The 14,351-nt window shown below is 39.0% G+C and overlaps 1 protein-coding gene across 3 annotated transcripts in view; it reads left to right on the top strand.

The window, feature by feature from the left end:
* Window positions 1–14,331, top strand: part of DDX6 (DEAD-box helicase 6) — a 27,983-nt gene extending 13,652 nt beyond the window's left edge. For all 3 annotated transcript variants that reach the window (XM_032777156.2, XM_075073521.1, XM_075073520.1), the window contains exons 11-14: window positions 1,244–1,307; window positions 4,291–4,392; window positions 5,733–5,912; window positions 10,050–14,331. In XM_032777156.2, coding sequence (XP_032633047.1) covers window positions 1,244–1,307; window positions 4,291–4,392; window positions 5,733–5,908 — 342 coding nt within the window. In that variant the 3' untranslated portion in view covers window positions 5,909–5,912; window positions 10,050–14,331. The remainder of the gene's footprint in view (window positions 1–1,243; window positions 1,308–4,290; window positions 4,393–5,732; window positions 5,913–10,049) is intronic.
* Window positions 14,332–14,351: the final 20 nt, after the last annotated feature.

Here is a 14,351-nt window from a genome sequence, read left to right as displayed (position 1 = left end):
ACATTTCATGTTTTATATTTAAGTTGTCTTATGTGATTCCATTGATATGTTTTCAGGATTTTAGGTCGGTTCTCATGGTTTAGCTCCAGACTTCAATACTGATCTTGTTACTGATATTAAATGTCACGTCTCGCCAATCTATCAAAAATTGGTGGTAGGATCAGATGCCATTTTTAACTAAACTTCATTTTGAAACTTTTTGATTCCAATTTATAAAAAACAAATATATGTTAGAATTTTTCTGCTGCTACTTACTGGTAAGACACATAATCTAAATACTCCCTGGGCTGTAAACAAACTTATGGTGCTTTCTGGCTGCTCTCAATATTGACTGTTCATTGAAATCTGAATAAAAAGTTGGTTCTTGGTGGCACAAATCAGACTTCCGACTAACTGATCTTCAGAGCACAACACAGTGCATATTTGTTTATGCATCTCAGGCCTATAGTTTATTTAAACTGGTTGCCTAAGATTAATATTACTTGAATTTTTTTCAGTGCTGCCAAGGTGGTGCCATGGTTATTGATATGTAAAAATAAGAGTAGTGAGTGAAGACTTGAGTTAGCAGAAAGAGACTGATTTTTCTTCATACATTGATTTATAACATAAATTCTGAATCTCTAAGCAATCAAGTAAATTGAGTATTTTTACTCAACAAATAACCCATTGTCTTGAAAGACTTAATAGTCAAAATATCTGGAATGAAAATAAGTAACTTTGGAAATTTGAGATTTTCTTTAGGACGTCTGTAATCTGAGTGTACTACTAGGAGACCTGATTTCTAATCCCAATTGATTTATTGTGACTTCAGGCAAATCACTTAATCTGTCTGTTTCAGGCCTTCTCTAAATAGAATTTTGTGTAGCTTTTCAGTAGAGAAGCCGATGTAATTTAAATTCATACGAGCCCTTTTGTATAGACGCTCTTCAGTTAGTGCTTTATATTCATTTACTTTAAGAGGTACTCTTAAACAGATTGTCCATCCAGGGGGATTGCATCAATTAATCTGCATTAGTTTCTGACCAGTTTAGTTAAATATCTATACACAAAAGTTGTACCAAAAGCCTCTTTTGTGAAACACTTTTTATAAAAAAGATGAAAGCATAAGAAGTGCTCAGTATTATTGAAGAGGTGTGTTCAGTTTTGCCTGTTCCAGTGTTTGTTCCAGCTTATGGGGGAGAGGAGTAATAGGATCCATGTTTCAGTTTGTAAAAGCTGCTAATATTTTTTTCTACTTTACCAGGAACATCGTAATCGTGTGTTCCACGATTTCAGAAATGGCTTATGCCGGAATCTTGTTTGCACTGGTAAGTGTTTTCCTTTCTTTTTAATTTTTTTTTTTTTCACTTTTAGTAGTAAAAACAGACTGTTTGACTTCTAGAGGTTGCAACTGGAACCAGACTGTGTACACAATTCACCAGCTTTTTATCATAATGAAGAAAACTCATACTTGCCTTTAGTGATCAGAATCTTTCAAGACTATTAGAAATGTCAGGCTGGAAGGGAACTTGAGAGGTCATGTAGTCCAGCCTCCTAGTGCTGAGCCAGGACCAAGTAAACCTAGACCATCTCTGACAGGTGTTTCTCCAGCCTGTTCTTAAAACTCTTCAGTGAAGGGAATGCCGGAGTCTGTTCCCAGAGCTTAACTTCCCTTGTAGTTAGAACGTTTTTCCAGGTCCCTAACCTAAATCTCCCTGGCTGCAGATTAAACCTATTACTACTTGTCCTGCCTTCAGTGGATGTGGAGAACAATTGATCGCTGTCCTCTTTATAACACCCGTTAACGTAGTTCAAGACAGTTGTGAAGTCTGAGTGAGGACTTTTTATCAGGGTTAAACATGTTTAGTTGTATTAACCTTTCCTTAAAGGTCAGTTGTGTATTTTTTTTCTTTTCTTTTCTTTTCTAAACAATTCATCACTTTTGTTGCTGTCCTCTGGACTCTCTTCAGTTTGTCCACATCTCTCCTAAAGTTTGGTCTCCAGAATTGGATGCTTATCTCCAGCTGAGGCCTCAGCAGTGCCAAGCATAGCAGGACAGTTGCCTCCCATGTCTTAATACGGGGCTCCCCTGTTAACACACTCCAGATTCTTAGCCTTTTTCACAACTGCATCACATTGACTCATTCAATTTGTGATCCACTATAACTCCCTGATCATCTTCAGCAGTACTGTCCCCTACCCAGTTATTCTGTATTTTGTAGTTGTGCGTTTGATGTTTCCTTCCTAAGTGTACAACTTCACATTTATCTTTATTGAATTTAATCTTTTTGATTTCAGACCAATTCTCATTTGTCAAGATCATGTTGAATTCTAATCATGTTCTCCAAAGTGCTTGCAACCCTTCTGAGCTTGACATCATTTGCAAACTTTATATGCTTACTCTCCTCACCATTACCCAAGTTTTTAATGAAACTATTGAAAAGTACCAGGCCTAGGACTGACCCCCTTTGGGACCCCACTAGATTGTCCAAGTTTGACAGTGAACTATTGAACTACTCTTTGAGTATGATCTTGCAACCAGTTATGCACACCCTCATAGTAATTCAATCTAGCCCATGTTTCCTTAGCTTGCTTATGAGAATCACGTGGAACTGTATCAAAAGCCTTATTAAAATCAAGGGGAGTAACCCAGACAAAGAACTAGATTTGTTTGACATGATTTGTTGACAAATCCATGCTGGCTATTTCTTATAACACTGTTTTGTTTTTGTTTTTGTTTTTCTCCTCCTAGGTGCTTACTTTAACAAATTATTAAACAATCAATTTGTATCTTTATGTAACATTATTATTTAAATGTTACAGTAAGACTGAGAGAGAACTCCTAACAGGAGATTTCAGGCATATATATGCAAACTGTGGCAAAATAAAGACAAAAGGCAATTGTTAAATTCTCCTGTCCTCCTCCTCCAATACTGACTTGGAATTTTTTTGAGGCATTCATTATTTGCATATTATCATGAACCATGTAGCGTCCTTTCTGTTGATGTGGAGTTTTACTCATGTCCCACCTAAATGATTTGTGTAAGAGTAATTTAGAAGACGACCCTTTGATTAGTTTTGCATTTGACACATGAACTGCTTTTAAGGCAGCATATGACACATGAAGTGCTTTTAAGGCAGTTACGTAGTTTACATAGGATAATTTTAGGAGCGGCTGAAGCATAACAAAAAAAAACTTGTTTAATCTTTTTAATAACTGTAGCATCTTCCTTTAGGGCCTCGTACTTTATCAGTTACGTAGTCTGGCCAGGCTCCTAGTACCCTGCAGAGCATCACCATATGTTGTAGGTAGCAGTCATTACCTTGCTCTATCCTAAATTTGAGTTTAGTTTTCGAAAGGATAACTACCATCAGAGGGCATGACAAACTTGATACTAAAAAAGTAATTTCTACATAGAGCGGTATAGCTTACTTTTACACACTACTGTGTCAACTATTGAGGCTCAAACTTGCCTATGAATCCTTCCTGTAATTTAGCTTTTGCCACAATCTTAGTATCTTAAACATTTATACATGTAAAATATTAATTAGTTGAAAAAGTATGTAGGTACTCTGCACTAACTTTGTTCTGTTACATTTGTGGGTATTTTAGATAAAATTAAAGTAAATTGATGCATATTTTGGGAAACAAAATTAGTGTTCCGTTTTAAACACTAAAAGAACTGTGTGAAACTGTGCAGTCCTGCCTTCATTCAGCCTGTTATCAGGATTCCCCCACTGCAGTAGTTGCTGACAAGTGGTGTTGCTGACTTCATCAATTCAGTACACGATTGGAAGCTTGTATTCTAAGAATAGTGACTTTTTAACTTCTCTAAAATGCACCAGAAGTAAGGCAAAATAGTTAAATTAGCTGGAAAACAAGTTCTATAGGCCTTTAGAGACTCGATTGAAAGTGGTGTATTTTCCCTTCAAGGGGAAAGGATGTTGTGAAATGGATGTTCAGAAGTAGGCAAAATGCTAGAGGAGTTGTTCATATGAAGGATCCTCAGTACCAAGTCTGGAAAGCTCATGTCTTGATCATTCTTCACAATGTTATCCATGCCCAAAATGGGTGAGGGGAAGATTTTTAAAATAATAATTACATACAAAATAGGCCGCTCTCGCAGGAGAGGTTCACCATCCAGTTTCTTAAATATACTAACGATGTTTTAAGGGTATTTGATCATCCTCAGGTAGCCTTTCCATCCTGGGTAGACTTTTTCCCCTAGCTCCTGTTGTACCCTCCCATTCCAGCTAGTGTGGTATTTTTGGTGAAATAAAATCCATTAATTAAATGGAATTGTGTTTCAGATCTGTTTACCCGAGGTATTGATATCCAAGCTGTGAATGTGGTGATAAACTTTGATTTTCCAAAGCTGGCAGAGACGTATCTCCATCGTATTGGCAGATCAGGTGAGGGAAAGGAAGTGTTCTTCAGGGAAGCTGTGCTAATAAATAATTTACTTCTGCTTTTTATTCTGTAACATTGTGGGTATCTCTAAAATGGCTTAAAGCGAGTTGGTGAGTGGTTTTCATTTGGCCTGTAGAAAGACAAACTTCATTGCCATTTCACTAAGGGAAAAGCTGTGTGAAGACTTTCTATTTTAATGTGTGTTGGAGCATGATACAAAACAGGATTAAATGGTTAGGGTATTGAAATTGGCGCAAATATCTGTTAGCTTATGAATATTTTAATCAAAATATATATTCAGCCTCCTAAGGCTGACAGGTTCCTTCTCTTGGCAGTCTAAGAAAACTACTCAAATAGCTGTGTGCATGTGCATTTTAAACACACGTTGTTTTTTTTTTCCCTGCGGGGAGTGAGAGAAGATTTTTGTTGAAACTTTGGGTCATTAACAATAAGACATTTACGATTAGTATCTTGACACTGTGTATATAAATCTTAATAAAAGATCAACAATATTGTACGTTTTCCTTTTTTCAAAATAGTTTAAACACAACCATAACTTAGTATGAATAGTTATATATAATATAGACTTACCAACTTTTTTGTTTTTTGGGGAGAATCTGAATGTTTTTTGGAGTTGTGGTGAGAAGGAAGTTGAAAGAGAATAGAAAGAAAGGAAAGCTAATGGGGGAGAGAGAGGATGATGTAGTTCAGTTATTAACCTCTGGTAAACACACACTTGTAGCCATGACACTTTTTTTCCTGTGTATACTCCAAAGATTTTTGTCAGATGTCTGAATGTCTGTGGATTGAAACTTAAAATTATTCATTCCTAGCTAGCAAAGGCACATGGGAGAGGACTTTAATCTGTAAAGTTTGAGTTCAGTTGTATTTAAGTTATCAGGGGTGAGGGAGAATAGAAAACACCGAATTTTGCACGCCCCCATTTTTAAAAAAAACAAAAAACCCGCCAAACGTTGCATACAGTTACTGGCTTAACTTTTCAATAGAATTTTGTCATTGGGCAGACACTAGACAGAGGACAGTAGCCTGAAAGGAGACTGTTCAGAAATCTATAGAGTTAATTGATGTATTTTAACATCGTTTTTCTCCTGTGGGGAGCAGAAATGTCTTTTTTTTTTTTTTTTTTTTTTTCCTACAGCAATAAATGGGGATGTGAAACTTGAAATAGCTACTGTACTGATGTGCTTGAGGGTTTGGATTGGTCACTCTTGTTTGAAACTACCTTTTTTATTACTGCATGATCACATGTAATCTGATCATGTGACAACCTCCAGACTTGTGTTATAAAACTGTCATTACTTGAGCCTTTCTTTTTGTGAAGGTCGCTTTGGTCACCTGGGCCTGGCCATCAACTTGATCACCTATGATGATCGATTCAACCTGAAAAGTATTGAGGAGCAATTGGGAACTGAAATTAAACCCATCCCAAGCAACATTGACAAGAGCCTGTATGTGGCAGAATACCACACTGAACCTGTAGATGATGAGAAACCTTAACCATGTGCGTATGTGATTGTTCAGAAAGCCACTGAATTGAAGGCTGGGTGTGTGGCAGTGGGGAAATTGAGGCAGATAAAACAAGTTGATTTGTATGGATCACTTGACTTTTTTTTTCTTACCATTGCTTCTCCTTTAATTTGTGTTGTCCATTCCACTCTGCATGGTTAGCTCTTCTGAGTGAGCTGCAGTAAATAAGGAGGTAACCTTCAGACTAGCTGTTCTGACCTAAACAGGTATCTGAACTCTGTCATTCTCCTGCATACCCCCTCATTCAGTAATGCTGTGCCAAAATGCACGAACAGGTGCTGTGAACTCAATGGATGAACTAATGAATGAATGAGCATAACACGCTTACAATTAATTTTTTGTATGAAGCAGACTTTTCCTCACTTTTGAGTTGCCAACTTGTGTGTTTTCAAGGTAAGAAAAGAGTTTGCCTGGTTATAAGAAACTCTGAGAAGGGAAGAGGCAATAAACGTGGCTCTCTGCTGGATTTTGGACTCCTATAATCCTTATTGATTCGTTAGTATTGGTAACACCCAAAGGCCCTGATCAAGATACCATTGTATTAGGCTTTGTACAGGCCACTTTTTTTTTTAATTTCAGAATTTCAAATGGAGGTGCAGACCCCTTTGGAAATCTTAGATAAAGTCTGCGAACCCCCAGACGTCTGTGGACCACAGGGTGAAAACCACTGGTATAGGCAATACAGTAAGACCGTCTCTGCTCCAAAGAGCTAACAAGGGAGTGTGACACAAGGGATGAGGGGATGAAAGTAAATATACCTCATTGCATAGACTAACTATTGCAGAGAATTTACGGGTCTTGATTTCAGATTTTTAGAAACTGGCTCTTCTCAATTGACACAGCTGCTATTGGTTAACTGACTCCTTATAGGGGTTACAGCAGAGGTACGTGGTGAGGGATCAGGTAATAGCCTTATGGATCAATTCGAGGAGGCTGTTGCATGCATGAGGTTCAGCAAGAAAGAGTGCAGAAATGGCTGTAGAAGAAGCTGAGAAACAAGTGGATGAGACTAGCATTACTGGAGTGGAGGAAGTTGAAAAGCTGATGCAATAAGGTGATTTAAATGAGTAGGAAGGGGCAGAGTTGTGAAGGGCCTTGAGTGTGAGGGCAAAGCATTAACTTTGAGCCCTTGTGCTGGTACTCCATTTCATACAAAGGGAGTGTGATGGGTAAGAAAAATGTCGTCTGAGCAGCTGTTTTGAATGGATTTGGGAGGAGCAATGCATGTATGTATTAGGGGTGTCTAAAGGTTAATCAGTTAACTGGTAAGCATTAGACTTACCGTTAATCCTGGTGGCCCACACCAGCCAGAGGAACCCCAGCCCCAGTAGTGCCGGGCTGGCGGGAGGGACCCAGCCCGTGCCACACTGGCAGGGCCTTGGCACTGGCTGTGCCCGAGCAACCTCAGTTAACTATGTTTTTAAATTATATAATTTTAATTGTTTAACCAGTTCACTTTTTTAACAGATATTTACATCTCTAGTATTAATGAGGTCAAAGAGGAGGAGGTTAGAGTAGGCAACATGAAAAATGAAGGCCTGAACTAGTTACAGCAATGTTATGAATTAAGAAATTGCAGGATCTGAATGTTGTGTGGGATGTATTGGGCGAAGGAGATACCAAAGATGATCCTTGGGTTATGGAGTAATAGGAGTATAGGAAGGATGGGTGATTTCTGCAATAAGAAAGTAGGAAATGCTGAGGAAAGATGCATTCTGTTTGGGCAACAGTGAGCCAAGCATTTCACCGGTTAAAATGAACAAATTCAGGCTCCCAGGAGCCTACAGTCTTTCTCATTTCCTGATCTATTGGAGATGCTGTATTTGCTTATGTAGGCTTCTTGAAAGAGAGAAAAGCTATGTATGTTGAGGATGGTTTATTTCTGTAATTCACCTTGGTTGCCACTAGATGTCTCTCTGAAATGGCTTTAAAAAAAACAACCCCAAAAAGCTAGTCTGACTTCCTAGCACCACAGACTGAGATTCTCCTGCTTCTGCTTCAGCCTACCCAGCAAAAATGTTTGCAATTGATGAGGTAAATCCCTCATGTTTGGAATTGTAGTGCTAGTTAACGTACCCTGAGGTTATAATTCAGCAGTGTAGACCTCCAGAGACTTTGTGGACACTTGACTCCATCCTCAGTCATTGTACTATCTTCCCTATAGATGATAGAAAAGGAGAAAGTAAACTCTTTTTTTTGTTTCTAGAAGCAGGAACCAAAACATTGATCAAGAAGCTTTAATGGATCTCTGAAACAATGCATAATCTATTCTAGGAAGAGCTGCACTGTGAAACTAGATATAGGAGTAGACTATTTAACTTCATAAAACTATTCCAAGGAAGAAATAACCATTTGTTTCCTCACTGGAAATATTGAAGGGGAAATTAATGATTCTGGTCAAGACAGGCTAACTTATACCCATTGTGTGGCTGGCAGAGCAGCCTCCTTTTTGAAGGAAAAAGTTGGTGACTAATTGTAATACCTTAACTAAAGATTTAGTGTACAGGAATTGGTTAAAACAAGTTTTAGAATGCCTTCAGAAGGCAAAATGGTGCTAGCATACCTCTTGTAGCTGCCATTGAGAGCCACTGACAGCAGAGAGCCTGTATTGTGGGTAGTCTGAGGCATTGAAGTGTAGCTTGCGCTTGTGATTTGGGTGCTTGAGGTACAGGAGGCTTTCAGAGTTGTAAATAAATTGTTCTGCAATCTTTGATTAAAGAGCTTAGCTACTTAATCAAATGATGGCTGCTTATTTTTTATAGGAAAGTTCCTTTTTTCCATGCTGTCATAAGTAGATAGGTAAGGTAAGGGTTAATTTTCTTTTGCCTGTAAAGGGTGAACAAAGGGAACCAAACACCTGACCAGAGGACCAATCAGAGAACTGGATTGTTTAAAAGTCAGGGGCGGGAATTTGTATACTCGGGGTCTTTGTTGTTTCCTCGGCTGTGGGTAAACAAGCTTTTCTTCTAACTCCATCTTATTTCAAAGTTTCTCCTAAACATCTGTGAGTACAAAAGGAAACAAAGTAAATAGGCTGTTATATGCTTTGTGTTGTATTTACATGTATGTTGATTTGCTGGACTGGTTTAATCGGGCTATCTTTTAAATCAGACTGTTTATTCATATTTTCTTATAAGCAAGAGCCTGTATTGAGTTTCTTAATGCAAGATTATTGTTTTGTATTTTCTTTCTCTTTTTATATAAAGTTCTTTTGAAAACTGGTGGGAGTTTCTTTTCCTAGTGAGGCAAAGGGATAGAACTTCTGTACCAGGTAGCTGTCTCCCTCACGGGAAGACAGAGAAGGGAAAGGAAAAGCCAGGCTGTGGGTTTTTCCTATCGTCCCCAGGGCGGGAATAGGACGGGGAAAGAATCATCTCTGTTCTCTTGTGGTTGAGGTTTTTCTCTAGTTACTGCTACGAGACCAGGGAGGGGGAATCTCCTTGTGTGCTAGCGGTGATTAGCTGTGAATGCCTAGCCTCGGGGGAAGAGAATAGCTCTCTTGGTTTTGCATTCAAGGAGTGAAGTCTAGTCTCGCACCGGCTAACCCAGGGAAGGGGGGGAAGCTGGGAGAGGAGAGAGAGAGACCCAGGGGTCTGGGTCTTGGGGGTCTTCCCAAAGGAAGTTGGGGAGTCCACAGAGGGGGTCCCCCAAGAAGTATTTGGGGAATCCAGGCTGATAAGAGCCTATTCTTATCTGGTGGCAGCGAGAAAAGATCCAAGCTGGTAGTGAGCTTGGGGGAGTTTCAGGTAAGCCCCCAGATTTTGGACGCTAAAGTCCAGATCTGGGACAGGAGGCTTTACCACACATGCACTCATCTTTTGGGTATTTCCTTTCTATCACCCAGTTTGAGTGGCAGCTTTCCGTTTTTGTTACTTTATTCGACAGTCTTAGGTTTGCTATAAAAGCAGTCATCAACATATAACATGCTATGTCCTTTCATTTAGTAGGGAATGTTAGGCTTGTGTAGCTGATCAAGCACAGTGACCAGAACTTTAGTTAGCTTTAGCAAAGCTGCTAAATCGTAAAACTGAATTACTTTTTTGTATTTTCTTCCTTGATTTTGAAAACAATTTTAGAGAGAACTAACTGCAGGATCTTTGTTTGTTTTTAGGCTTTGATTACAAACACCAGAAGCTGAAGCCTCTTGATCCAGATCTGTGACACATTGTTTCTTTGGGGATATCCTTCTCTTTTTGGGTTTTTCATCTTCTTTTCATTTTGGAACTATGAAGACTAAAGAGCTCAGATGTATTTTCATTTCTTTTTAAATTTGGCAGCAAGGAAGAAAGAAGATAAAAGAAGGAATACTTTTTTGTTTTTTCACTTGTTTGCACTGTGTGCTGATTGAACATTAGTTGCACTAAATTGCTGGTTTTAAATTTTTTTTCTTTTGGGGGGCGCAGGGGCAGCAGGAGCAGCAAGAGAAGAAGAGAAACTCTGAAAAGAGAAGAAACTTGATGAACAGAAGTTTGTCTGCGATTTCAAATTCTCCAACAGCTCATTGAGTGCATTTCAACTTCTCCCTGGTTACTCATCCGTTTTTAAGCTAAACAGCTTGTTACTTATTCGTGCAAAGTGCCTTATGCTATGAGACCATTCAGAATATCACCTTTCAGATACAGCTCGTGGAATCAACAGCTTTTTTTCTTTCCAGGTCAAAAATTTCCAACTCTTCTCTTGCCCTCCCCCAACAATATTCAAGCCCAGGGCCGTGAGATGAAACGATCAGTAATGTAACACCTTTTTTGTTTAACTTTTTTTTAAATTGGAGGAGTTGATATGCAACTGCAGTTCACCCACACTGTAAATACATGTATTTAAAACAAAAACAACTAAAAATCTGGGCTGATTACGTGCAACATCATAGCTCTAGAAGGAAAGAGCAGCCTATCATCTTTTGCAGGAGCCATATGAAAAGTTCATATGCTCTAGCAGAACACTAAAGACTGGTTTCCATAAGTCTCCATTCATAGTTACAGCACTTGATATGTAGACTTATTTCAGAACCATGGCCCTCTTTCCTCTGGCACAGTGTCCCATAGAAAATTGGATGTGTATACTTGTATAAACTTGTAAATATGTTTTTTCTGTTTTGGGTTCATATATAACTTTTTTTTTCTAAATGAAAGTTGCTGGGGCTAAAGGGATTAGACTGATTATGGGAGCAGCTAACGGTGAGAGGGGCTCAGTTTTCTGCAACACTAAACATCTGAAAAGTGCTCTGACCTCTGTGAAGAGCAGGCCTAGACAAGTGTCCCTTATCAGGGTGGGTTTGCTCTGGTGCTTGCAATATTGTCCTGTACCGCTCTTTTTGGAAAAGACTACTTGTTGGGTTGGAAAAGCCTAAAAATCCATAGCTTAACTTGTTTGAGGTACGCTTTGATTTCCCCTCTTAAAATTCCAGGATCTTTACAAGCTCTGAGGGCAAAGACCTGTGTTCCACCTTGGCATGAGGGAAATCCAGGAGCTGCTATTGTAGCTAAGTAGAACATACTTGTGAATTTGGGTTTAAAAGAAACAATAGAAAACCAACTTACATGCATAAACTGACCGTTCTGGAGCTCTGTTGGGTGTTTCACCTCGTGCAGCGTTGTGCATAACTCTGCCCAAAAAACCTTTTTTTATAGATTTGAGCAGGAAAAAGCAAATCCTTTAACTTGTTAACTCTGAAGCCGCAGAAGGCTGCTTGCCATCTTCTATGTTTTGGCATGAATTGCTGTCTGTCATTCTGCATTGTATATTGCTGGAGAATGCTTTATGGTCAAATAGTGTTGCTTTAAATTGTGCCCCTCCCAACATGCTTGATGTTTGGCCTGATCTACAGGCAAAAGGAGTGAGACAAATCAAAACTGTACACTTTTTTTTTATTTTAATTTCCTTTTAGCCTTTTCAACTGCAGTTTGTCAGGAGGCACCTGGATGAAAGCAATCCCCTTTGGTCAGTTGTACTTCACATATACCGATGCTGTACTCACACCATGCTTGTTTACCTGAATATGGATATGGGAATTAATAATAATTTCTCCCCATTTTGACTATAAAAAGTGAAATTGGGTTATTTGGGGAGGGCGCAGGGGAGGCAGATTTATCCAGTAAACTCCTTGAGGATCAGAAATAGAGCCAGGTGCCTCCTGGTGACAACTTTCAAGGTGAAAAGTGTGTGCTCCTCTTCCCCCCGCCCCAGTATCTACAGTGATTCTGTAATAACTGTAGCAAAAGCTGCACTAAAGTACAAACTCAAGAGCTTGGTCACAGGCCCTCTGTGAGCCACTTATCAAGTTGGCAGGTACCAAATGTAAACTAGTTTTAGGGTGCTTTTGTGGGGGGGAGAGGGAGGGAGTTTGTGGGTAATAAATTTTGACCAAAAGTAAAATCTTGCTCTTGTACTGCAGCCAGCTTATGATTTTTTTCAGTGAGACGGAAGAGGGATCATTTTAGTGCAACAAAGATAAAAAGAAAAGTGAAAATAAAAATTCTTATGACAGAGCATGCACATGCAATGAGAAAAATAGCCATACTGAGAGTCAAAAGTGTGTGCTCTGCCTGGATTTGTGATAGGTTAGCCTAGTGCCATGTTCTGATGGTCCCTCTTGAAGCACAGAATTTTTAAATTGAAAGTATTAAAGTCAGTCTCTGAGGATTGGCACTTACCTAGACTATCAGGGGCACCATTTTTAGGTGGCTTTCTCTAGAGGAAGGAAGTGATCTGATTCTGGTGCTAATAGGCTATCTCTAAAACGTATATGAACTTGAAAAAGGAAAGATGCTCCAAATGACTAGACAAATCCTAGTCTTTATTTCTCCCTCATCAAGGAGTGTGTAAAACTTGACTGTCAGGTTTCTTCTGGCTCCTTATTTTTACAGACTACTTGTCAACATTTCCATGTATTCATTATTTCAGAGCAAGTACCTGCTTTTAATAATCCCCAGGTCAAACATTTGTTCTGTGGTCAAGTTCTTAGTGGGATATTGAAACTTTTACATGCTTTTCCATCCTTTTCCCCCAAGAAGGCAAAAAATTACGTTATTAACCTATAAATCTGATATTAGACCCTTTATCTTAAATCCCACAAGTGAAAGGAGGTGGAAGTGAAATGGGGGCACAAGTCTGTAGCCAGTTGAATCATGACTACAAATCTAGACTGGCTTCTCAAAGTGTATTGTACAAATGCACCGCTGAAGCTGGAGGGTTTTGCCAAGGGGAGGGGGGTGGGTTGGTCATAAATATTTTCATTTCCAGAATGAGATGGGAGCATCTTTCCTTTGCCTTCTGCTTTGTGTCTGTTTATATGGAGCTGGGTGAGAACATGAAAGCTCGACACAAAGACCTTGCATACATTTTGGCATCAAATCATCTCATTCTGACTAACTTTGTTCTTTATTTTAGTGCTGGGAATGGGGAGGGTGTCTACACCAAGGATTTAGAAATGCTTCAGATGGTTGTATTCCATCAGTGACATAATGTTGGCATGAAGAGACCATCATTCAGCCTTTCTGTTTAAAACCTTTTTCTAGTTAGTTTTTTTTTACAGATATATGAACTTCTGTCTCTTCATGCCAGGAGTCCGATTCTATTGGTGTATTATCCATTGCCAGCAATGGACTTGATGATGCTGGTGCCAAGGAGCTTATTGGTTCATGGGAACAGAGTGAAGTCTGCTCTCAGGGACTAGAATAATGTTGCTGCCGCTGCAAAAGTTTGGTAAAATTAGTCCAAACCAAGAATATTTGGATGCCATGACCCTTTTAGTCCAATTTTAAAGCAAGACTTCTCTTTACAACAAATACATGGTCTCTGGAGTGAAAAGAATGTCAGACAGATGAAAAATGGGTACATGAGGAGGGTAGTATGCCTTATAGCTTTGCTCCCTTCACCATTCTGCAGTTTAAAGTATTCCCCTATTTGAAGCATTATTAAATTCTTGTGTAGACAAAATTGGGAATGGGAGCGGGGAGGGATAGGATACACTAAGATACAGGCTTGCTGTATTTTAACCATTAATTGTGGGGAAGGGGTGTCTGGAGAAAAATAGTCACTGTTCCCTTTATTGAAACAAACTGGAACTTATTTAAAAAAAAATTTTGTTTGCAGTTCAAATGAGTTTATAATCCATTTGTCCCTGTTAAAAGGGCTGTGTTCCACTGATAAGTGAACAGGGTGGACTAGAATTTTGGAACATTCAAGGGAGGGAGGGGAAAAATTGGCTTTTTGTTTAATTGGCAAACTGTCCAGTGGAGCTGAGTTTTCCTTGGGAATGTGTATATCTGTATGTACATGTGTGTTGGAAGGCTGTGACTGTGTGAAAATCTTCACTGAGTTCAGAGTGCAGAAAAGATGAATGGTAACATCCTGATTTTGTTGATTAAGCTCAATAAATGCTCACTGGAACTCCAGATTTGTCTTGGTGTCTGTT

This window comes from Chelonoidis abingdonii, chromosome 18 (assembly GCF_003597395.2).
Source record: "Chelonoidis abingdonii isolate Lonesome George chromosome 18, CheloAbing_2.0, whole genome shotgun sequence".
NCBI classification, from domain to species: Eukaryota; Metazoa; Chordata; order Testudines; family Testudinidae; genus Chelonoidis; species Chelonoidis abingdonii.
Note: the sequence above shows the minus strand (reverse complement) of the source record. Positions and strands in the feature narration are given on the sequence as shown.